Here is a 25,605-nt window from a genome sequence, read left to right as displayed (position 1 = left end):
GGCCAGAGTGCTCCTTCCTCTGGACGAACTCCAGATACTGCAGGCTGCAATTCTTCTCCTGCTGTCCAGCAGATGGTGCTCCCTCCGGACTTGCATGTGGGTTCTGGGCCTAAAAAATGGTGTCTACATTCAAGGTGGTTCAATTTGCACAGTTCCATATGAGGTCCCTGCAAAGGGGGATTCTGGCCAAATCGGACCAGAATCCGCAGTCTCTGGACAGTCCGATTCCGCTGAGCTGGGGAACGAAAGAGTCCTTGATATGGTGGCTTCGTTCTCCGGTGCTTCGGCTGGCAAATCCTTCCTCCCGTTGTATTTGACAGTGGTCACCATGGATGCCAAGCCTGTCTGGCTGGGGAGGTGTCCTCGGCAAAAATTCTGCTCAGGGGGTCTGGACACTGGAAGAGTCCAGACTACCGATCAATGTCTTGGAGCTCCGAGTGATCAGACTGTGCCTGGAACATTGGACGGATCATCTTCAGGGATGTCCAGTGCGCATTCAATTGGACAATGCCACAACCGTGGCTTATGTCAATCACCAGGGGGCCACAAGAAGTTTCCTGGTGGCTCTGGAGGTAGCCGGCACTCTAAGGTGGGCAGAACGGTTCGTTCCAGCCCTCTCCACCGTACACATTCTCGGGATGGAAAACTAGTAGGTGGATTATCTCAGCCGGCAGGCGATTGACCAAGGGGAGTGGTTCCCTTCTTCCAGAAGTGTTTCATCAGTTGTGGCTCTGTTGGTGTCCCGGCTCAACAGAAAGGTGCAGAGGTTTGTGGCTCGGTCACAGGATCCTCTGGCAGAGTCCACAGACGCGCTGGTTGCCCCTTGGGGTCAGTATCGGCTGATTTACACCTTCCCTCCTCTCAAGCTTCTGCCAAGACTTCTACACAGGATCAAGGCAGAAGGGATTCTGGTCATCTTAGTGGCTCCGGACTGGCCTTGTCCGGCTTGGTATGCCGATCTGGTGCGGCTGGTCGCCGATGTTCATTGGAAGCTTCCTCTCAGAGGATCTGCTGTCCTAAGGGCTGATTTTACATCCTGCTTTACAGTTGCTGGCTTTGACGGCTTGGCTGTTGAAAACCAGGTGCTGAAGGATAGAGGTTTATCTGAACCAGTGATTGCTACACTGTTGAAAGCTAGGAAATCTACTTTTAGGAAGATCTACCATTGTATGTGAAAGACGTACATTGCGTGGTGTGAGTCGCTTGGGGTCCATCGTCACTCCTTCTCGGTGGCTCGGATCTTAACCTTCCTTCAACAGGGGGCTGAACAGAAGTTGGCCTTGAGTACCATCAAAGGCCAGGTGTCGGCTTTGGTGGTCTTCTTTCAACGACCTTTGTCCACACACTCACTGGTGCGTACCTTTCTTCAGGGTATCTGACATTTGGTCCCTCCAGTGCGGGCTCCGTTGCCACCTTGGGATCTCAATTTGGTGCTTTCAGCTCTACAGAAGCCTTCCTTTGAAAATATTCGGGAGATTCCCTTGCGTACGCTGTCCCAGAAGGTGGCCTTTTTGGTGGCTATCACCTCTCTGCCGAGGGTGTTGGAACTGACGGCATTATCCTGTCGTTCACCCTATCTGGTGATTTACAGGGATAAGGTGATTCTTCACCCTGTCTGTCTTTCCTTCCAAAGGTTGTCTCTGATTTTCATTTGAATGAAGACATTGTGTTGCCTTCCCTGTGTCCCAGGCCTAAACATCTGAAGGAAATTACCTTGCATGCCTTGAATGTGGTCCAGGCAATTAGGGTGTACCTGGCAGCTACTTTCAGGAAGTCAGACTCTCTATTTGTGCTCACAGACGGACCTCAAAAAGGGTTGTCTGCTTCCTCTGTGATCATTTCCAGATGGATCAGAAAGACAGTGTTTCAGGCCTTTTCCATCAGGGGTCAGGTTCCTCCTTTCCCTGTCACTAGGGCGCTTGGTGCCTCCTGGGCCTTCCGCCATCAGGCGCCAGTGACACAGGTTTGCAAGGCGGCCACCTGGTCATCGGTGCATACTTTTGCAAAGTTTTATAAAGTGGATGTGTTGGTATCTTTGGATGCTTCCTTTGGCCACAAGATTTTGCAGGCTGCTGTAAGAGGACCGGATCCTCTTTGAGGGTGTATTGTTTTTTTCAGGTGGGCTCCGGTTGCTTGGTTGAGCTCCTGTTGCCTGGTTGGCTAATGTTTAACCTTAGGAATTTTGTTTGGTTGTTCCCACCCCTCATGTTTTAACACTGCTTTGAGATGTCCCAATGGTTATAAATACCAGGAGCTGTGTCCGTCAATGAACGAAAGAGAAAATGGGATTTTTGACTTGCCAAAAAATCCATTTCTCTGATGTTCATTGACGGACACAGCACCCACCCCTCTTTAGAGTTATTATTCTCCCGACACTGCTTGTAACAAAACTCAGTGGTTATAGCAGAGCGAGGGAGTATACCCTCTGGGACTGCCCATGGTTGTAGCCAGAATTCTTCTCTGCCTAGTATCCTACTCTTATAGGGGGCAGTATAACCCAATAGTTATGAATACCAGGAGCTGTGTCTGTCAATGAACATCAGAGAAATGGATGTTATAGTAAGTCAAAAATTAACATTTTTAATCAGCTAAAGAGTTGCTCGACAGATCTTGATCAGGCAACCGATGCAATGCTTTTAGTCCGTACTGAGGCACTATAGGTAACTTCTTCACTCTTGACTACAGTCTTGCTGTCTTGAGCTGGGCATAAGTAGCTACCTTCCGACCGCATAACATACATTTGCTGCAGCAGGTTGGCTCTATTGCGGAAAATCACGTATCTCTACATAATTTCGTGCAATAGCATTTAGGGTGGGCGCACGCTGCACCGGAAACCCGATCATGCACTGATTGGATAGAGGGGGAGACAATCAGCGGGTCCTGCAGTCCCAATGACCACCGGCCACCCACCCTCGTTCCCGAGCGAGGCAGAACGGCGGTCTGCCGATGTAAACAAGGCAGATCGCCGTTCTGACAAGGGAGAAGATGGAGATCTTGTGTTTCTGCTAAGCAGGAACACAGCTCTCTGTTTTCCCACAGTCAGAGCAACCTCCCACATTTAGCAAGCACTCCCAGGGAACACATTTAACACATTTAACCCTTTGATCGCCCCTGAGGTTAACCTCTGCCCTGCCAGTATCATTAGTACAGTAACATATTTTTTAGCACCGATCACTGTATTGGTGTCACTGGTCCCCAAAAAAGTGTCAGTGTCAGATTTGTCTGCCGCAATGTTGCAGTCCTGCTATAAGTCGCTGATCACCACCATTACTAGTAATAAATACATAAAAAGTCCATAAAAATATTTTATCGTTTGTAGATATATGCTTATTGGGGTTTTTTCTTACCAAAAAATATGTAGCAGAATACATATTGGCCTAAATTGTTAAAAACTTTTTTTTTTTTTTTTTTTTTTTAACTTAGATTTTATTTATTTTTTTCAAAATTGTCTCTCTCTTTTGGTTTATAGCGCAAAAAAATAAACGCACAGGTGATCAATTACCACCAAAAGAAATTTCTATTTGGGGGAAAAAATGAACATCAATTTTATTTGGGTCCAGCGTCGCACAACCACGCAATAGTCAGTTACAGTAACGCAGTGCCGTATCGCAGAAAATGGTCTGTTTATGAAGGGGGTAAAACCCTCTGGGGCTAAAGTAGGTAGACCAGCTCAGGCCTAGCTGACCACTTTCTTAGATGTACCTTAGTTAAGTCTCTACTTTTATTTTTCCTGTTCATATTCAGTTAGCATTAAGATTGATATCAGGAACACTGGAAGTGAGATTTTTTTATCCAGGTTGATAAAAGAGTCTATAAAGAAGTTGGGTTCCCCGTATGTTGGGCAGTTGGGAGCAGTGCCTAGTTGGGGGAAGACACAGCTGCTGTCATATATTATTTCAGGCAGGCAGGGGCCACAAACGAAGAGATGAAGTAAATGCAGGCTTCTTAGTAATCATAGCCAGGCTCATAAACCAAAATAGCTGATGACACTGCAACTCAGTGATATGTAATAAAACCATTTCTGTAACCTCATCAAAATGCATGCACGTGGTGACTTAGGGGTGCCAAGACACTGAAATACTGGCACATAGAATCCAAGAACAATTCACTCTAACACTTGGTGTCCTAGGACATTGGCATCTTGGCATTTGGGGGTCCCAGAACAATGATATTCTGACACTTGGGGTGGTCCTAGAATAAGATGATGACACACTGACACTTGGAGGACCCAACTACAAAGACACACTGACACTTGGGGGGCAGAAAAACAAAATGCTGACACTTGGGTTCCCGAAACAATGACAATGAAATTTCTGGCATATTCAACATGTTGAGCCAAGTTCATATTAAAAGGTTATACAGACCAGTACACTCTGTCTACACTGTCAGGTGTGACCTTTCTGCCTTGTACCAGGAAGGGTTCCACCTCTGTTAGGGATAAATACTGTTAATGGAGAAATTAAAAATGTCACACCCTACAGCACCATTCATAAGGCAAAAGTCCTTTATCAGTGCATTACTGGGCAGCTAGTCGTCATCTCTGAGTGACAGAGATAGAAAAATCTGAGAGGAGACAACAATGAGTCCTCTTTACCCTCTTTCCTTCTGCCTCTCTACCCTCTTTCCTTTCCTTCCTTCTTCCTCTCCCTCTCTGCCCTTCCTTATTCCTCTCCCTCTCTGCCCTTCCTTCTTTCTCTCCCTCTCTGCCCTTCCTTCTTTCTCTCCCTCTCTGCCCTTCCTTCTTTCTCTCCCTCTCTGCCCTCCTTCCTCCTCTCCCTCTCTGCCCTTCCTTCTTCCTCTCTGCCCTTCCTTCTTCCTCTCCCTCTCCCTCCCCCTCCTTCCTCTCCTTCTCCCCCCCTCCTTCCTCTCCTTCTCCCCCCCTCCTTCCTCTCCTTCTCCCCCCCTCCTTCCTCTCCTTCTCCCCCCCTCCTTCCTCTCCTTCTCCCCCCCCTCCTTCCTCTCCTTCTCCCCCCCTCCTTCCTCTCCTTCTCCCCCCCCTCCTTCCTCTCCTTCTCCCCCCCCTCCTTTCTCTCCTTCTCCCCCCCTCCTTCCTCTCCCTCTTGCCCCCCCCTTATTCTCCCTCTCCCCCCTTACTCTCCCTCTCCCCCCCCTCCTTACTCTTCCTCCCCCCCCCTCCTTACTCTTCCTCTCCCCCCCTCCTTACTCTTCCTCTCCCCCCCTCCTTACTCTTCCTCTCCCCACCTCCTTACTCTTCCTCTCCCCACCTCCTTACTCTTCCTCTCCCCACCTCCTTACTCTTCCTCTCCCCCCCTCCTTTCTTTCCCCTCTTCCCCCTCCTTTCTCTCCCCTCTTCCCCCTCCTTTCTCTCCCCTCTTCCCCCTCCTTTCACTCCCCCCTTCCCCCTCCTTTCTCTCCCCTCTTACCCCTCCTTTCTCTCCCTCGCCCCCCTCCTTCCTCTCTCTCCAACTCCATCAGCCTTTTATTGTCTTTTTTTTCTTTATCTCTCCCATCTATTCTTTTACTGCCCCCCCCCCCCTTTTTCTCCCTTTGTCAACCCTTTCTTTCTTTACTCCCTCAATCTCCCTTTTCTGTTTACTCTTTCTCTCTTCCCTCTATCTCTCTTTTTCACCAACACCCTCTATCTTGCTCTCTCTCACTTTGTGATCTGTTACATGTAGTCGCCTTTCAGATTCCACTGTGAAGTAGCGCCACCTTCAGGATTCATGAGCCTACTGCACTTTATTTTTTTTGTTGTAAGGAACATAATAGCTGCAGGAATTTTCTTGAAACAAAGCCTATGCAGTCAGTATTTCAGTTTCCCGTATACCAGCCAGGAGCACGTGATCCGAGCTGACTTCTGTCTCATCAGCATTCGCTGCTCCTGCCTGCCTGGTAAAAAAAAAAACCCAGACTTTGTGTTTTTCTGAATAGCACTATAACCAGTTTTCTTTTAGAGCTGGGCGGTCACATCTGCCTTTGTTACTTTCCGCTGCTGCCGCCAGCTTTGGCAGCAAAAAAAAAAAATACAATTAATAGTAAATGTTTTCTGTAGCAAGCAATGCCGCTTTTTACAGGACCCCATGTCCCCAGTTCTTCCTAAGCTGAACCCCAGACATTGAAATGAGAAGCAGCAGACTGATGAGCCCATCACTCTGCTCTCTCCTGCTATCAGCATACTGCTTGCACAGCAGCACACCCAATTGGCTCCCTATGTTGCGTCTTCCTGCCCTAGTCTAAGCTCTGCTGTACATGGACTGCAAGAATCTGATACGAAGTCAGAACTTGGTGCTTACATTACTAGCATTAATGTAGTATTGAATACAGAGTTGAATTCATATGTGGGTTTTTATATCTGCTTGGAGTTCAGTTTTTAAGCAGACCTACCGTCAAAATTATTTTCTTGAACCTTTTTTAAATGATCTGTTAGACAGTAACTCTGTAAATTCATGGCTTATATCTTTATGCGTATAAGTTTGTCTTACAAATGAAAAAAATAGCCTTTTTCTTGGGGGTCGGTAGTGCTTGTTGCAAATCCTTCACCTATTTTGACTCTTTTAGGCCTCCTGGAGATTTTACGCCACCAATCTGTCACGCATGGACCTGCACTCTACTTGGCACTACTATGAGCGCACTGTGGCGGTGCCCATGTACAGGTACCTGCTGAAAACCCATGTGTCATCGCTTCCTCCTGCCATCCCTTGCCACAATTCTTTTCTCCACCCTTGCCATCATTTTGCATTTGTTCACTCGAGAATTTTCAGTTTGATTTTTTTTTTTAAGTTGAATTCCATGTTTGACATCTGTGTTATTATTGCATTAATTTTTATACTTTTTGCTTTTGTTGTCTACCCTTTTTTTTCTTTTTTCTTTATTTAATTTTTTTTCTTTTTTTCACTTCAACCCCCCTCCTCGCCCCCCCCCCCCCCTCCCATTACTTGTAATGTGTTGTTGCCTCATATCAGCCTATGAAGACGGCTCAGATCATCGAGGACACTAGGTAACTTTCCTCCAAGTTATGGGGTACTTGTGTGTGGACTAATTTGCAGGCAGTGACTAACCTCTTCTCAACCAGCCAAATGGCCGGTTGGGGCACCTTTGTTTTGAGAGGACGTTTATAATCCTCATTTTTTGTAATTTAATTTTCACAATACCTGTGATCACGTTGTCATTGGACAGCACAGAACACAGGCAAAATCAGAAGAGCCTATCAGAACAGCTCTGTGACTGCTGTGAACTAATCGCAGTGATCACAGGTATTGTAGATAACTCTGGTTGTGAGCAGTGTGTGGACAGCCCTCGTCTTCCTTAACTGCTCCTAGGAAATTTTGGGTACTGTTATTCACATGTGTAGGAATCAGTGTGTTAACACCTTAGATTAAATCCTGTGGGAAGATCGGGCTTTTGTTATGCATGGTATGTTTTTTTTTTTTTTTGTTGTCAAACTAATCCTTATTCAGTATTGAAAATATTTAATAACAAGACAAGTAAGATTTTTATTTATTTTTTCTCAAAGTCAGTGTCGGTTCACACTAGGGCGACACGACTTCGGCGACTAATGCCGTCGCCTGTGCACCGCGACTTCGGCGCGGCTTGCAACGACTTCACATAATGGAAGTCAATGCAAGTCGCTCCGACTTTGCAAAAAAAAAAGGTGCAGGAACCTTTTTCTAAGTCTGAGCAACTTGAGTCGCTCCTATTAGAACAGTTCCAATTGCACAGCACGGTCCGCTACTTGTCAGGCGACCAAGTCGCCTGACAAGTCGGAACAGTGTGAGCCGGCACTAAAGAGATCAGTAAATTTCCTTAGAACAATCCTTAAACTATGCATACATGTGTCCTTTCTATAACCATGGTTGAAGATGGGTACAACCATCTACATTATTTCAGAAAGGTGTGGTTTATTTATTATTTTTTTATTTTTTGTTTATTTATTTTTAGTGTAGTGTAGCACATTATCATCACCTCTAGAGGGAGCTAAATGTTTTTATTCACCACTTTAGCATGTGTGTCTATGCTCTTAGGCACATACATATTGATTATAATAGCATCTCTGCCTGTGTGCTTAGAAGGTACTGCAATTAAATTCCATTTTATGGGTCCAGTAATGATTGTGCAATGTTTTTGACTTCCTGACTTAAATCTCTGGACACTTGGCATTTTAGTCTCCGTGGCATGCTTGATCCCTCACCCATAATTTGAGCACTTCCATATAATTCCTGACTTTTTTTTTTTTTGCTCTTTCCCCCCTACCTTTTTTTTTTCTCCCACCCATTTTGTATTTTGGGGAGCAGCTCTCAAACATACGGTGCGTCCAGGTATGGCACACTTATATGTGCACTGTAGTGTCTTTCACCCTCCCTCCTCCTAGCATTGTGCTGTCGGTCTGCCATCCCAATTGTGGTGTTGTGTACACTCGGGGATTGTGAAACCACTGTCACCATTTTGTGCTGTTGCTGTGCGCGAACGAATGTGAGAGTTTGTATTCACTGGTGTCCACCCAACATGACCCTGCATGTGTTCAGAATGGAAAATAGGTCCCGGTTTTAGCTTCACTAAAAAGAGAAAAAAAAAAAGCATATGTTAGATGAGTGGAGGTGACCATTAAAGGCAAATTTAGGAAAAAGCAGCCTATGAATTCACCAGGAACCATAGACATTGAGCTGGTTCCTCCTAAATTGATGGTCTGCTTCCTTTGGGATTTGGGTTAACTGACAAATTGGCCGCTTTAAAGACTATGGGTGCTTGGGAGCTGCCACTTTGAGCTGAATTGTGAGAATGCTGCCTATTGGCTTTTAACCAATAGCTTTGCTCAGATCCAAGACGTCTAACACAGTCGCTATTTCACGCTGAAAACACAACTTAATGTTGCTTGATCTTGGCGTTCCTCCGTATTGCTCGTTGGGTATGAGATGTTTTGTGGTCGTGTTGTAATTAACCCTGTTCTTTGCTTGTGTTTTGTGGCCTGCTGGTTCTAGTGTGATCCCTTTCTAAATTACGTTTCCTTTGTCACCAACGGGAAAGTTGCACCAACACCACTAATATATTCCACCACGGCTTTGCTTGGAACAAAAAATGGCGTCACTTTAGTCAATCTCATTTAGGTCAAATTTTGTATCCATTCTCCAAACCCAAAACCAGTTCTGTTTTTGTATCCAACCATCAAACCCAAAACCAGTTCTGTTTTTGTATCCAATCCCCAAACCCAAAACCAGTTCTGTTTTTGTATCCAACCACCAAAACCAGGTTGAATTTAATTATGCTCAGAGAAGGGGGCCCTATGGAATAGAAAAATCAGGGTAGTGGCCATAAAATAGTTAGAATGATTAATTTTTATACATTTTAATACTGTGTTTCTATCATCTCTCCATAGGTTGATCCCACCACTGAACCAACTAGATCTTCTTCGGAACCTGAAGAGCAAATCTGGACTAACATTCAGGTCAGATGTTGGGGGATGGGAGTTTGGGCAGTAGGAGTTGGGGGGTTCATTGTTATTAATGAAGGATTTATGCTATGCCGTTTTAGATTTTAGTGTTTTTTCCTACCACTGTGATACATGAATGTGTTACTTTTACATTATGTTCTATATGGTTGCCTGGGCACAGCATGTAAAATATTGAACTGGAATAATCTTAGTTAATATAAATCTCATTACCCAAATCAATTGACTGGCAATACAGTTTTAACAAGCCTACATTGATGCATTTTAACTCCCTTTTTTTTAGGTTTTTTAATGCGTTTTTATTTCAATTTTTATATCGTAGGTACAGTTTTAAAGTTTATCTAAAGACGAGTTAATTTTTTTCATGGGAGTTAGTCCCCCCCCCCCCTCAGGTTTTTATAATTTTCTGTGTCCCAGCTGGAAATATTTCCTTTCTCCATTTTGTCTTAGTATTGAAGAGCCCTGGGGACATCCTAACACAATTCTAAGTTTTGAAGTCAGAATTTTGACTTTCAAAGTTAGAATTCCGACTTTGAATCTCAGACTTGCTGTCTCTATTTGTACTTGTATGGAAGAGCCCTGGGTCCATCCTAAAAAAAAAAAAGTAATACAATTCTGAGTTTCAAAGTCCGAATTCTGAGTGAGTTTTAAAGTCCGAATTCTGAGTTTTAAAGTCCGAATTCTGAGTTTTAAAGTCCGAATTCTGAGTTTTAAAGTCCGAATTCTGAGTTTTAAAGTCCGAATTCTGAGTTTTAAAGTCCGAATTCTGAGTTTTAAAGTCCGAATTCTGAGTTTTAAAGTCCGAATTCTGAGTTTTAAAGTCTGAATTCTGAGTTTTAAAGTCTGAATTCTGAGTTTTTCATATTCAAAATTCTGACTTTGAAGCTCAGAATTATATTTGAAAAAAGAGTAGGATGGCCCTGGGTCTCTTCCAATATCTCTGGAATGAGAAGTGAAAGGAAATCTCCCCCAAAGGGACACAGACTGTATCCGTAATTGGATATTTTTGTGGCTTTTAGATAGATCCTTATATTACCTTATTGAATTTTGTATTGCTGCTTGTTTTTAGATTGTTGCAATTTCCAAAGCAAATGCAATCAAATGCACACTGTCTTTGTATTATACCATAGATGAGATACTACTTGTCCAATTCTACACTTCATTTATTACTTTCATAATTTTATGCTGCTTTCAGTTCCATGTAGTATAAATCGGCATACATTCTGTAAAAAAAAATATATTTATATTTTTTCATAAAAAAAGCAAAACAGACTCAGTGGCGGCCTGTGCATAGGGGGCGCCAGGGCGCCGCCCCCCCCTAAAAAAAGAAAAGAAAAAAAAAATTAAAAAAAAAAAAAAAAAAAAAAAAATTACAAAAAATCGATAAAGTTTTCAAAAAAAAAAAAAATTGTGTTCGCCGGCCTATGTGGAGGCTGTGGGGGGGTGGGGTTTACGACCCAGAAGAGGCGCCGATTGGCTGCCTTCTGGGGCGTAACCTGGGCGCAGGGTACAGCGCTAGGAAACCCCCACTTTTGGAATGTCCTGGCTGTGATTGGTCCAGTCTCCAGCCTGGACCAATCATCATCCAGGACATCCGATGCTGACCCGTGACCCCGCTGACGTCGCGTACGTCAGTCACGAGTCAGTGCGGTGGACGGATGGGCACAGCAGAGCGGAGCGGACTCAGAGTCAGCGGAGACTCGGAGAGCAGACCGGACACCGGAATCGACTTCAGAGAGACGGACGACCCGACCAGGCAGTCACCTCACCAGGCCGCAGCCGCGCAGCGTCTCCAGAGGAGTGGAGGTCATCTGGACTGGAAGAGAAGACTCGATCACCACCGGTAAGTGAGCTGTGGCGCTCTGCAATCATTGGGGGACAATGCTGGCACTCTGCAATCATTGGGGGACAAAGCTGTGGCACTCTGCAATCATTGGGGGACAAAGCTGTGGCGCTCTGCAATCATTGGGGGACAATGCTGGCACTCTGCAATCATTGGGGGACAATGCTGTGGCGCTCTGCAATAATTGGGGGACAAAGCTGTGGCGCTCTGCAATCATTGGGGTACAATGCTGTGGCGCTCTGCAATAATTGGGGGACAATGCTGTGGCGCTCTGCAATAATTGGGGGACAATGCTGTGGCACTCTGCAATCATTGGGGGACAATGCTGTGGCGCTCTGCAATCATTGGGGTACAATGCTGTGGCGCTCTGCAATAATTGGGGGACAATGCTGGCACTCTGCAATCATTGGGGGACAATGTTGTGGCGCTCTGCAATCATTGGGGGACAATGCTGTGGCGCTCTGCAATCATTGGGGTACAATGCTGTGGCGCTCTGCAATAATTGTGGGACAATGCTGTGGCACTCTGCAATCATTGGGGGACAATGCTGTGGCGCTCTGCAATCATTGGGGGACAAAGCTGTGGCACTCTGCAATCATTGGGGGACAAAGCTGTGGCACTCTGCAATCATTGGGGGACAATGCTGTGGCGCTCTGCAATAATTGGGGGACAATGCTGTGGCACTCTGCAATCATTGGGGGACAATGCTGTGGCGCTCTGCAATCATTGGGGTACAATGCTGGCACTCTGCAATCATTGGGGGACAATGCTGTGGCGCTCTGCAATCATTGGGGTACAATGCTGGCACTCTGCAATCATTGGGGGACAATGTTGTGGCGCTCTGCAATCATTGGGGGACAATGCTGTGGCGCTCTGCAATCATTGGGGTACAATGCTGTGGCGCTCTGCAATAATTGGGGGACAATGCTGTGGCACTCTGCAATCATTGGGGGACAATGCTGTGGCGCTCTGCAATAATTGGGGGACAATGCTGTGGCACTCTGCAATCATTGGGGGACAATGCTGTGGCGCTCTGCAATCATTGGGGTACAATGCTGGCACTCTGCAATCATTGGGGGACAATGCTGTGGCACTCTGCAATCATTGGGGGACAATGCTGTGGCGCTCTGCAATCATTGGGGTACAATGCTGTGGCACTCTGCAATAATTGGGGGACAATGCTGTGGCACTCTGCAATCATTGGGGGACAATGCTGTGGCACTCTGCAATCATTGGGGGACAATGCTGTGGCACTCTGCAATCATTGGGGGACAATGCTGTGGCGCTCTGCAATCATTGGGGTACAATGCTGTGGCGCTCTGCAATAATTGGGGGACAATGCTGGCACTCTGCAATCATTGGGGGACAATGTTGTGGCGCTCTGCAATCATTGGGGGACAATGCTGTGGCGCTCTGCAATCATTGGGGGACAATGCTGTGGTGCTCTGCAATCATTGGGGGACAATGCTGTGGCGCTCTGCAATCATTGGGGGACAATGCTGTGGCGCTCTGCAATCATTGGGGGACAATGCTGGCACTCTGCAATCATTGGGGGACAAAGCTGTGGCGCTCTGCAATCATTGGGGTACAATGCTGTGGCGCTCTGCAATAATTGGGGGACAATGCTGTGGCGCTCTGCAATCATTGGGGGACAATGCTGTGGCGCTTTGCAATAACTGGGGGACAATGCTGTGGGCACTTTGCAATCATTGGGGGACAATGCTGTGGGCGCTCTGCAATAATTGGGGGACAATGTTGTGGCGCTCTGCAATCATTGGGGGACAATGCTGTGGCGCTCTGCAATCATTGGGGGACAATGCTGTGGCGCTCTGCAATCATTGGGGGACAATGCTGTGGCGCTCTGCAATCATTGGGGGACAATGCTGTGGCACTCTGTAATCATTGGGGGACAATGCTGTGGCACTCTGCAGTGATTGGGGTACAATACTGTGGCGCTCTGCAGTGATTGGGGACAATGCTGTGGCGCTCTGCAGTGATTGGGAACAATGCTGTGGCGCTCTGCATTGAAAGGGGCTCGCACGCTGAACTCTGCATTGTGGGGGCACAGAACAGTGTTTATTGCATTGAAGGGGGCACAGCACAGTTGCATTGAAGGGGGCATGCACGCTGAATTCTGCATTGTGGGGGCACAGCACAGTGTTCATTGCATTGAAGGGGGCACAGCACAGTGTTTATTGCATTGAAGGGGGCACAGCACAGTGTTTATTGCATTGAAGGGGGCACAGCACAGTTGCATTGAAGGGGGCATGCACGCTGAACTCTGCATTGTGGGGGCACAGCACAGTGTTTATTGCATTGAAGGGGGGCACAGCACAGTGTTTATTGCATTGAAGGGGGCATAGCACAGTGTTTATTGCATTGTGGGGGCACAGCACAGTGTTCATTGCATTGAAGGGGGCACAGCACAGTGTTTATTGCATTGAAGGGGGCACAGCACAGTTGCATTGAAGGGGGCACACACGCTGAACTCTGCATTGTGGGGGCACAGCACAGTGTTTATTGCATTGAAGGGGGCACAGCACAGTTGCATTGAAGGGGGCACAGCACATTGTTCATTGCATTGAAGGGGGCACAGCACAGTTGCATTGAAGGGGGCATGCACGCTAACTCTGCATTGTGGGGGCACAGCACAGTGTTCATTGCATTGAAGGGGGCACAGCACAGTGTTTATTGCATTGAAGGGGGCACAGCACAGTTGCATTGAAGGGGGCATGCACGCTAACTCTGCATTGTGGGGGCACAGCACAGTGTTCATTGCATTGAAGGGGGCACAGCACAGTGTTTATTGCATTGAAGGGGGCACAGCACAGTGTTTATTGCATTGAAGAGGGCACAGCACATTGTTCATTGCATTGAAGGGGGCACAGCACAGTTGCATTGAAGGGGGCATGCACGCTGAACTCTGCATTGTGGGAGCACAGCACAGTGTTTATTGCATTGAAGGGGGCACAGCACAGTGTTTATTGCATTGAAGGGGGCATAGCACAGTGTTTATTGCATTGTGGGGGCACAGCACAGTGTTCATTGCATTGAAGGGGGCACAGCACAGTGTTTATTGCATTGAAGGGGGCACAGCACAGTGTTTATTGCATTGAAGGGGGCACAGCACAGTGTTTATTGCATTGAAGGGGGCACAGCACAGTGTTAATTGCATTGAAGGGGGCATATCACAGTGTTAATTGCATTGAAGGGGGCACAGAACAGTGTTTATTGCATTGAAGGGGGCACAGCACAGTGTTTATTGCATTGAAGGGGGCATGCACGCTGAACTCTGCATTGTTGGGGCACAGCACAGTGTTCATTGCATTGAAGGGGGCACAGAACAGTGTTTATTGCATTGAAGGGGGCACAGAACAGTGTTTATTGCATTGAAGGGGGCACAGAACAGTGTTTATTGCATTGAAGGGGGCACAGAACAGTGTTTATTGCATTGAAGGGGGCACAGCACAGTGTTTATTGCATTGAAGGGGGCACAGCACAGTGTTTATTGCATTGAAGGGGGCACAGCACATTGTTCATTGCATTGAAGGGGGCACAGCACAGTTGCATTGAAGGGGGCATGCACGCTAACTCTGCATTGTGGGGGCACAGCACAGTGTTCATTGCATTGAAGGGGGCACAGCACAGTGTTTATTGCATTGAAGGGGGCACAGCACAGTGTTTATTGCACTGAAGGGGGCACAGCACAGTGTTTATTGCATTGAAGGGGGCACAGCACATTGTTCATTACATTGAAGGGGGCACAGCACATTGTTCATTGCATTGAAGGGGGCACAGCACAGTTGTATTGAAGGGGGCATGCACGCTGAACTCTGCATTGGGGGGGCACAGCACAGTGTTTATTGCATTGAAGGGGGCACAGCACAGTGTTTATTGCATTGAAGGGGGCATAGCACAGTGTTTATTGCATTGTGGGGGCACAGCACAGTGTTCATTGCATTGAAGGGGGCACAGCACAGTGTTTATTGCATTGAAGGGGGCACAGCACAGTGTTTATTGCATTGAAGGGGGCACAGCACAGTGTTTATTGCATTGAAGGGGGCACAGCACAGTGTTTATTGCATTGAAGGGGGCACAGCACAGTGTTAATTGCATTGAAGGGGGCATATCACAGTGTTAATTGCATTGAAGGGGGCACAGAACAGTGTTTATTGCATTGAAGGGGGCACAGCACAGTGTTTATTGCATTGAAGGGGGCATGCACGCTGAACTCTGCATTGTTGGGGCACAGCACAGTGTTCATTGCATTGAAGGGGGCACAGAACAGTGTTTATTGCATTGAAGGGGGCACAGAACAGTGTTTATTGCATTGAAGGGGGCACAGAACAGTGTTTATTGCATTGAAGGGGGCACAGCACAGTGTTTATTGCATTGAAGGGGGCACAGCACAGTGTTTATTGCATTGAAGGGGGCACAGCACAGTGTTTATTGCATTGAAGGGGGCACAGCACAGTGTTTATTGCATTGAAGGGGGCACAGCACATTGTTCATTGCATTGAAGGGGGCACAGCACAGTTGCATTGAAGGGGGCATGCACGCTAACTCTGCATTGTGGGGGCACAGCACAGTGTTTATTGCACTGAAGGGGGCACAGCACAGTGTTTATTGCATTGAAGGGGGCACAGCACATTGTTCATTACATTGAAGGGGGCACAGCACATTGTTCATTGCATTGAAGGGGGCACAGCACAGTTGTATTGAAGGGGGCATGCACGCTGAACTCTGCATTGGGGGGGGCACAGCACAGTGTTTATTGCATTGAAGGGGGCACAGCACAGTGTTTATTGCACTGAAGGGGGCACAGCACAGTGTTTATTGCACTGAGGGGGGCACAGCACAGTGTTTATTGCATTGAAGGGGGCACAGCACATTGTTTATTACATTGAAGGGGGCACAGCACATTGTTCATTGCATTGAAGGGGGCACAGCACAGTTGTATTGAAGGGGGCATGCACGCTGAACTCTGCATTGGGGGGGCACAGCACAGTGTTTATTGCATTGAAGGGGGCATAGCACAGTGTTCATTGCATTGAAGGGGGCACAGCACAATGTTCATTGCATTGAAGAGGGCACGCACGCTGAACTCTGCATTGAAGGGGGCATGTACACTGGTCTCTGCATTGAAAGGGGGCATATACCATCTCCTGTACCATGACCCGTGACATGCCTATACCATATCTGTGCCATGCCTATACCATCTCCTGTACCATCACTTGTGCCATGCCTGTACCATCACCTATGCCATGCCTATACCATCACCTGTGCCATGCCTGTACCATGACTTCAAAGTCACGCAATTTTTTACTGCGTTTTTTGACGCAAAGCAATACCTATTACATTTTTCTTTTTGCGCCCCCCCAAAAATTTTGAGCACCAGCCGCCACTGAACAGACTCTTAGCTGAAGGGCTTGTCTACTTTAAGTTCCGTAAAATACTTGCTGGGGATTACTGAATTATTATTCATTAAGGATTTATGCTATGAATAGGCTTCCCTGAATAGGTGTGTTTTCAAGGATCGCCTGAAGGCGGACAGAGCCAGAGCATACTGGGGCAGGGAGTTTGAGGATGGGAGAGGTTCTGGAGAAGTCCTGGAGGCGAGCGTGGGAGGAGGTAACAAGAAAGCTAGAGAGCAGGAGGTCCTGGGAGGAATGGAGAGGACAATTTGGGCGTTATCTGTAGATTAGGTTGGTGATGTAGCTGGGGCTGATATTGTGTATGACAAAGAAAATGGCCTCTGCCCCCACCTATAACTGGCCTTCATAGCAAAGAACACATGGAAGGGCAACGCACATGAAACAAACAAAAATAAAATTCCCAGTTCAATTTGCCAACCAGTCTGCTTACCAACCAAATTAACCTGTCTAACAGTTTGCGTCAAAACAGAGGTTTAGTTAGCACACATTTGCAAACGCATGTGTAAGCTGCAGGGCAACTCCACGGCTCCCTGTGTTACCTGCAGTCCTAGCTCTAATGAATTTATAAGAGTCTTCACAGTGGAAGCACATGCAAGCTAATGGATAGATTAGGGGCAGGTGAGCCTGGAGGTGGCCCATCCCTCCTGAAAGGTAATTGGGGGCATATTGGAAGCCCAGCTGATGGTATTACAGCAAAGGCATCCAGTATTTCCACTCACCAGTACACATTAACAACAAAGAAATTGGCCTCTGCCCCCACCTATAACTGGCCTTCATAGCAAAGAACACATGGATGTTGTGTATGGCCTTGTATGTTGTGGTTAGTATTTTGAATTTTAAAATATAGTAGGGGAAGCCAGTGAAGAGATTGCCAGAGAGGGAAAGCAGTCACGGATTGGTTAGTAAGGTGTAAAAATCTGGCAGCAGCATTCATGATAGACTGAAGGGGGGGGGGCGGGCGCGGGGGACCTGTTTAAAGGTAGGGCAGTGAGTAGGGAGTTGCAGTAGTCAAGGCGGGAAATAACCAAGGAGTGAATAAGTTGTTTTGTGGCGTGCGTTAGAAAGGGGAAAATTTTGGAGATGTCACGGAGGTTAAGGCGGCAAGATTTAGCCAGTGATTGGATGTGGGGGGCTGAAGGAGAGGTCAGAGTCTAGGAATCGGGGAGGTGGAAATATTACAAGCTCAGTGTGTGTGTGTGTGTGTATGTATATATATATATATATATATATATATATATATATAGCTAAAAGTATTGGGACGCGCGTGCCGTTATACTCTGGAAGAATGGTCAAACATTCCCATAGACACACTCCTAAACTTTGTGGACAGCCTTCCCAGAATAGTTTAGGCTGTTCTAGCTGCAAAGGGTGGGCCAGCTCAATATTGAACCCTACGGACTAAGACTGGGATGCTATTAAAGTTCATATGCATGTGAAGGCAGCCATCCAATTACTTTTGGCAATATTGTGTATGTTGGCTTTTCCAAGTGGGAAATGTGCAGATTGGATGGGAGGACCTTCAATTGGGTGCAAGAGATATTTGAAAAACACCTACAAGCCCAGCTACAAGCCCTAAGCCTCCTGTCACATTTGAGAGTGCGTGTATTCTGGCATTTTTGTAATGCGTTTTGACGAGTTTCTTCAGGCGCAAATGACCATTTTTAAAACATATTTCACCTGTATTTCATGTGTTTTTAAACTTCTGGTGGTTTTATATTTTACCCAATGAAAAGTCATCTTGTTTGTATCTGCCAGACCCCAGTCGTTAGGCACCATAACTGTGCTAAAAAGCTTGTATTTTCAGGTGCTCCCATTGAAGTCTATGGGGGCCAAAAATGCGCAGTTCTTCCCACCAAAAAAGCTCTAGCACTTCTATGCGCAACAAGCAATGCAATGCTCTGGTGTTAGTAGGCACTACTGAGAATGATGGGATTCTTCATGTTGATTGCACTTTAAGTTACTTTAAAATATTCCGATTTTAATGTATAGATGGAGCTTTCTCCTAAAACCTGGGATGCCCCGAATTGTAGAGTAGAAATTGATGCAGGTTAAAGGTTCCTCCTCGTGTTTTTAATATTAAAACCCCCTAGCCGGTAAATATTCATGGCAGGTCACCGGCCGGCTATCAATAATAAAACATCCCTGCTGTGTATTCCATCTGAAGGCCTACCTCAAAAATAAAAAAGTGTGTGAGATATAGATATATATAGTGCGTATATAATAAACCTTTTAAGGAGCAAGGGCCACTTTAGCGACTTGGTAATCAGTCGCGGGCCGCAGTGAGCGGAGCAGGCAGATGACAGGTTTGTGTCTACTCTATGGGCCCTCCGATCCATCCAGACAGAAGGGGACGGATCCCCTTCTGTTATATTTAAGTGGATCGGATTGGAGAGAGGCGGGTGTAAACAGACACAAGTCCCTTTACAATTACCACTCTATACAGGTGAATGGAGGGTTCGAATGGGTCCACCTGAAAAATAGACAGGCGGACCCGATCGTGTGAAAGGGGCCCAAGGCTGCTTTACCACGGATGCCCTGCAGGTTACCTGCACTTCAACTGACCTCAATCTTCACTCCCCTCCTCAGGATTACTGCAGGTATCGCTGGCTGCTGCTGTCCCCAAGGTGGGTATGGCTAGTGGCTGCTGCTGGCTGTCCTCCAGGGCTGGTACTGTTGGCTGGTACTGCTGGCTGATACTGCTGGCATATACTGTTGCTGGGTACTGCTGGTGGGTACTGCTGGCTTTTATTGCTGGTGGGTACTGCTGGCGGGAACTGTTGGCTGGTGCTGCTGGTGGGTACTGTTGGTGGGTACTGTTAGTGGGTATTGCTGACTTGTACTGCTGGTGGTTACTGCTGGCTTGTACTGCTGGTGGGTACTGTTGGCTTGTACTGCTGGTGGGTACTGTTGGCTGGTATGCCTGGTGGGTACTGTTGGCTGGTACGCCTGGTGGGTACTGTTGGCTGGTACGCCTGGTGGGTACTGTTGGCTGGTACGCCTGGTGGGTACTGCTGGCTTTTACTGCTGGCGGGTACTGCTGGCTTTTATTGCTGGCGGGTACTGCTGGCTTTTATTGCTGGCGGGTACTGCTGGCTTTTATTGCTGGTGGGTACTGCTGGCTTTTATTGCTGGCGGGTACTGCTGACTTTTATTGCTGGCGGGTACTGCTGGCTTGAATTTCTGGGGGGTTGCTGACTGTCAGTGTGACAGCCGTGGTGCTGGAGGAAGCAGTCGGGAACCCGCAATCTGGGCTTACCGACCCTCCATTCCAGAAAGTGGCGCAGGATTCTGTTGGGGGGGGGGGGGTACCAGGACGCGGCTGCTAACGGGATCTGCGTTCCTGCTGTGCATAACATACAGGAACGCCGCTCCTATGCCTTCCTGCAGGACTCGAGCCCTGCTAATAGGCCTAGCTCTGTAATATAGTCAATAATTAAAAGTGGCACCCCCCCCCCATGTGAATGGGGTCAGAAGCAGGTTTTACAGAGCAAATGTAAGCCGTGGCTCGGCTGCCCAGACTATAAGTATGCGGTTTCTACGGCTACGGATGAGTGTGGTTGCCATAGCAACGCCTACCCTCCCTGCAAGTGACTCATTCCTCCCGATGGATGTGAGGTGAAGTTTGAAGAGCCGGAATAAAGGCCCCTCTGTCTTGTGTGAAAAAAGGAATGCATTATGAAAGGGGAGACATTTTGGACGCTGCCAAAGGACTCAGGGAATAGAACGGAACAAGACAATGGCCATATTGCATCTGCGGCGTTTATATCACCTACTTAGGAACGAAACCCCGTCGAGAACCTGGATGCCATTGGGGATGCAGGTAGTTCTTCCTCAGACACTTAGAGAATCCATTGAGCCTCATTTATTATCGTGTTTGAGGAGACGCATTCTTGCGTATACCCTCCTGAATCCGAAAAGGGAGCAATTTGATCTGATTGGGTATTAATTATAGATACAAATTGGGGGCGGCAGACAATTTGGTCTATAAAGGGGTTCTCTGCTGAAAACTAGAACCATTCCTGGTTGTGAATGACAAATATGCTGACAGTTTCTTAGGCCTCATTCACACTGGCACCGTCAAACATGCGTTTTAGATGACACCCATGCACATGGCGATCCAGCTTCAGTGCACCCCTCCCGGCGGTTTAGCGTGCTTGGGAGGGACAGGTGCAGAGTCCAGCCCCTCAGCAGCCAGCCTGTCAATACCGCAGCAAGGAACGGGGTTGAACATTTTTATCGTGTGGTACCCGGGGTTTAGGGCTTTGTGCATTCAGGAGTGAAGGTCCAGAATGCTGAAGTGAAAGGAGCCTAAAGGAGAGCCTTTAAACTCCTGGTGCCCAACCTGTGGCCCAATGGCCACATGCGGCCCGTCCCACCACCTGGACCTCAGCAGTCTGTAGTAGGAACATTGATTAGGGTAAAAGCATTGATCTTTACTATCCTCATGAAACATGTTCCCAGTTTTTTATTGCCTTCTGTAGCAGATCCCCAGCAAAAAATGAAGCATTTTGAAGACACTTTTCCAGGATGAGACCATATGGAGCAACGCTCAAAAGTTTCACAGTTATTTGGTCTTAATGTCAAACCTCATTCATGTTTAGGAGGAGAATATTTGAGACAATCCTCAAGCTTATGAAAGTTCTACACATATTCTGGCTTAAAAATCTCAAATAGCTGTGTCCAGAATGGGAACATATGGGAGAACACTCAAATGTTTCACTGTTGCTCTGACCTAAAAATTTCAAACCACCTTCATGTCCTGGAGGAAAACATAGATATGGGACAAAACTCGAACTTAGGAAAGTTTTACGCTTATTCTGTCCTAAAAGTTTCAAACCTCCTTAACATTCAGGATGAGAACATAGGAGACAACCCTCAAAAGTTTTTCACGCTTATTAAGTCCTAAAAGCTTCAAAGCTTCATTTTCAGGAGGAGAACATATGGGACAACCCTCAAACTTATGATAGTTTTACATTTGCTCCTTATTTAGTGACACTTCAACTTGAGAGCAGAGAGATGTCATCTGAGGTCTGACAATTGCTGTCCTGTCAACTGCCTGATCTTGCACTCCATCTCCCAGCTCCATAGTATTCTTAAGAGCACATGTAGAGGAGCATGGTTTCCTTACCACCTGCACCCAAAGGGGCCATTGTGGATGTCCTTTCTGAGGCTGGGTTTGACATGCTTTGCATTACTTTGGATGCAACTGGTCCTATTTTGACGCATTAAAATTAAAGGCAAAAGGCTGCACCTGACTTGCTTTGGCCAAAAATGAATCTTTTATAAGCTGGCCTTCATAAATATAATCAGTTAAGACTCTGAGTATTATACAAGCCTAGCTATGACAGGTTCTCTTTACTTGTATATTTGGTAAACAAACAAAGTACATTTTATTGTCCATGTTGGTGTAGATGACCAGGACCTTTGTGTAGGGAGATATTGACTTTTGAGGCATCATTTTACCTTCCTGTCACGTGCCTGGCTTGCTTCTACTAATGCCTGCAGCCCAGGCCCAAGACAGCCTTGTATTAACAAAGACTGCGCCATCTTTCATTGCATTGCAGCTAACATGATATCGCTTTTGTTTTAAGGAAGGAGCCACAGACCGAGCCTCCTCCCAGGTTGGTATCCTGAAGCGTCACTTGTGGTAACCTAAACTCACACCCACCCATCTCTGTCGCTGTGTGCTTCATCTAATCTTCCACTGAGCATCTACCATCCATCTGTTCTATAACATCCCGAGTTTTTCAACTAATTTTCCTAACACAAAAGGGCAGCTGTTGCTTATAGTTAGTGAAGGAAGCCATTTTGTGGTCTTAGGTCAGTTCTTCGAGAACAAACTACGTTCCTTATGGTCCTTGATATTGTGGCAACTGGCCTTCTTGGGTTTTAAGAAGCTCCAAGTGCATCTTCCCCCATCACCACATCAAACCTGACCGATTTACATATTGGATGATGGTACAACGTGGCTGCCTCATGGACACCCTGCTGGGCTTTTGAAGGGAAAGGATCGTAAGCGATAGTTGTTCTCCCTGCCCATTGCCACCAACCTTGTTGTCTCATTTATTCTCCAAGATGGCTATGGTTGGCCACTATGGTGATTAAGCCTAAAAAAAAATTTGGTGATGTTACTGGGTCTCGTTGGCACGAGTTTTCAAAAAATTTCTGCCTTGGCAATGTAAGTTCTAAAAAAAATAAATAAAAAAAAAAGACCACAAAATGACTTCTCCTACCACTATAAGTACTATGTTTTTTTCTTCAAGCCCAGCTCTAGACCGCATTCTTGGAAGATTTAAGGAAGGGCTAGAACCTCTCCATTTTCCTAATGAGCTTGCGCCTGTTAGGGAAATTGAATACCCTGAACTTTTGCTCAGTATAATAAACAACAGTTTCTTTGCCTGTCCAATGAAGATTCCTGTATCCCTCACAAGGAAGATATCATCTCATTTCTGTCCTCCCACTTATTATTACAATACAAGACCTATTTCCAGGAGATACAAATAGCATCAGCTGCACACCATATGGATAAATGTCCATAAATTTCTGTGATGTGCTGTGGTGGACTGGATGGATGGCACCTTCAACTATTTGGATCTGTAGAAATTTCCACTGATTAACCATTCTTCTACAACAATTGACCATTATTAAGAGTTTAATATAACCAATTAACCATTCGGGATCACACAGGAACCCTTTTTCAAGGCACAGTGCCTCAAGAAAGGGGCTCTATAATGGTCCTGAAACGTTTGTTGGGGAAATCCAATAGCATCAGTTGCACACACATGGATAAATGCCCATTCATTTCAGAGTGCTGTGGTGGACTGGAGCAATGGCACCTTTCACTGTTTGGATCTGTAGAAATTTCCACCAGTCGAATATTCTTAAGGAATAATTGTCCATTATAAAGAGATGAATGTAACCAAATAATTCAGGATCACACAGGAACCATTTTTAGGGCACAGTGTCTCAAGAAAGGGGGCCTGTGTGGTCCCGAAACATTTTTTGGTAAAATCCTTCCCACTGATAGCTAAATAAAAGACTAATAATTCTACAAAAAGGGTATACTGGTGGATATTTCTAAAGGTCTTTTAATGGATACAAGCTGAATTAAACACCTTTTTAGTAGACATGCAAAAATGTTACATTTTTAAAGCGGTTTTTGTCGCAGCTGGCGAGATTCCCTTTTACTTCCTGTCTCAGTGATACCCTGTGTCAGGGATTGGCTGGCTGTCACCAGAGCAGAAAGTAAGAGGAATCGTAAGAGATGGTGAATGCAAGTAAATTCCTGGTAGAGGTTCTAACCCTTCCTCCCCAAAACAGAAGAAAACTTTTGGGCTGTAGCTTGGCTTTCAGAGTCGTGTGATTCATCAGTAACTATGATCTCATATTCTATTTATCACTGACCAGTCTTTTGGCACTTTTCCACTGCAAGTACCGGCTCAGCTCTACTCGGCCCTGCTTGGCCCGGTTTGCATTTCCGCTGCTGGTACCGCATGGTACGGTGTTGGAACGGTTCGGTACGGTACGGTATGGTTTGCTTTTCCACTAAAGTAGTACTAAAGTTAAGTGGGTGGGATAACAACGGGGTGGGTGGGATTTTCTGACCAATCAGTGGCTAGTAGTGACTGCATGCAAAGGATTGTGGGATATGGTACCGGGTATGGTACCTGTTGGAACCACAATCGAGGTGGTACTGTTTTTGAGAGCCGTACCGTTCGGTTCCATGCACTGGAAAAGCGCCACCGTACCGCACCGAACCGTTCCTACACTGTACCATGCGGTACCAGCAGTGGAAAAAGCACAAAAGCGAGCCGAACCGTTCGGTTCCATGCAGTGGAAAAGCGCCATTTTTTGTCATTGCCACCTGTGTTGGCTTCAACAAACCTTCAATTTATCTGCATGACTTGATTTATAACTGCATTAAACAGCCTCTTCCATCTTTGCGGAATTTCTGATAATGTAGAGCATCTGGTTAAAGGGGAAAATCAGCTGAGTGGGTGAATTCGGCATAGTGTGGAAATTAGCACTGCCTTCCAACTTCTAGGAGCCAGTACTTTGTTCCTGCTTCCCCCTTGGTGCAGAGAGGTTCCAGTGATGTCCGTGACAAAGACACCTAGAGGTAGGGGACAAAAATGTGACCCAGTGTTGCAAAGGTCAAGAAGTCCAGAGTTGGATTTAATTATGAGTCTGTAGCTGCCTTCATCTTCATTTCAAGAGGCACCTCTTCAGCGGTTTGTGTGGAGATACCCTTCACTTGTTGATGGAAGTCTATTTTAGAGAAATAATAAGGGATTGTTAAATTGCAGAGTTTTATGGTACGTGGATTATTTGTTTTTTCCTGAGGCAGGCTAGATTTGGCAGTAGAGTTTTTTTCCCCGGTGACTAATTGTTGTTTGTAGTACCTTATCTTACCTGCAGGTAGCACTGTTTTAGATTAGGTATAGGTAGCTTTACCTAGGAGAATAATTCAAGGGTATCCACTGTTTTCTAAGAAGATATGTTTCTTGGCTGTCATTAAGCTTGGCACTTTTTGAAGGCCTGATTCAAACTTTTGCATAGGTTAACAAATGGGCTACCAACACATAATGTTTTTTTTTTTTCAACACAGTACATCACATCCTATAGATGGTTCACGTCTGTAAGTTGTGGTGCGCTGGCTAGGTGTGTTGAGTGCCATTTCAAATTATAATCTTATTCCATGTCAGTGAATGGCCAAATAGTATTTCACAGTCCCCATTATTCTAAATGGCTCCTTATTTCTATCCTTAGGAGGCCCTTTAGACATGATCTGCATGTCCCTAGGATTGGAGTAGTAGACCACAGCCATGGTCAACAGAAATCGAACACTGACATATACTGTAGTCGCATTATTGGCGGTTTTTATTGTCACTAGTTTTATCAAAGATCTAAACTTACATTAATTT

At 46.2% G+C, this 25,605-nt stretch overlaps 1 protein-coding gene across 10 annotated transcripts in view; it reads left to right on the top strand.

Moving 5' to 3' along the window:
• KCNQ2 (potassium voltage-gated channel subfamily Q member 2) overlaps nucleotides 1-25,605 on the top strand; it is a gene marked incomplete at its 3' end in the record, with an annotated part of 158,990 nt that overhangs the window by 92,117 nt on the left and 41,268 nt on the right. For 6 of the 10 annotated variants that reach the window (XM_082271642.1, XM_082271645.1, XM_082271644.1 and 3 more), the window contains exons 8-11: nucleotides 6,520-6,614; nucleotides 8,253-8,276; nucleotides 9,332-9,400; nucleotides 22,273-22,302. In XM_082271642.1, coding sequence (XP_082127768.1) covers nucleotides 6,520-6,614; nucleotides 8,253-8,276; nucleotides 9,332-9,400; nucleotides 22,273-22,302 — 218 coding nt within the window. Of the gene's footprint in view, nucleotides 1-6,519; nucleotides 6,615-6,923; nucleotides 6,959-8,252; nucleotides 8,277-9,331; nucleotides 9,401-22,272; nucleotides 22,303-25,605 lie in introns of those variants that run through there. The other 4 variants (XM_082271647.1, XM_082271643.1, XM_082271640.1 and 1 more) reach the window with 2 other exon arrangements.

Source organism: Pelophylax lessonae, assembly GCF_965119305.1.
Source record: "Pelophylax lessonae genome assembly, chromosome: 11".
NCBI lineage: Eukaryota > Metazoa > Chordata > Amphibia > Anura > Ranidae > Pelophylax > Pelophylax lessonae.
Note: the sequence above shows the minus strand (reverse complement) of the source record. Positions and strands in the feature narration are given on the sequence as shown.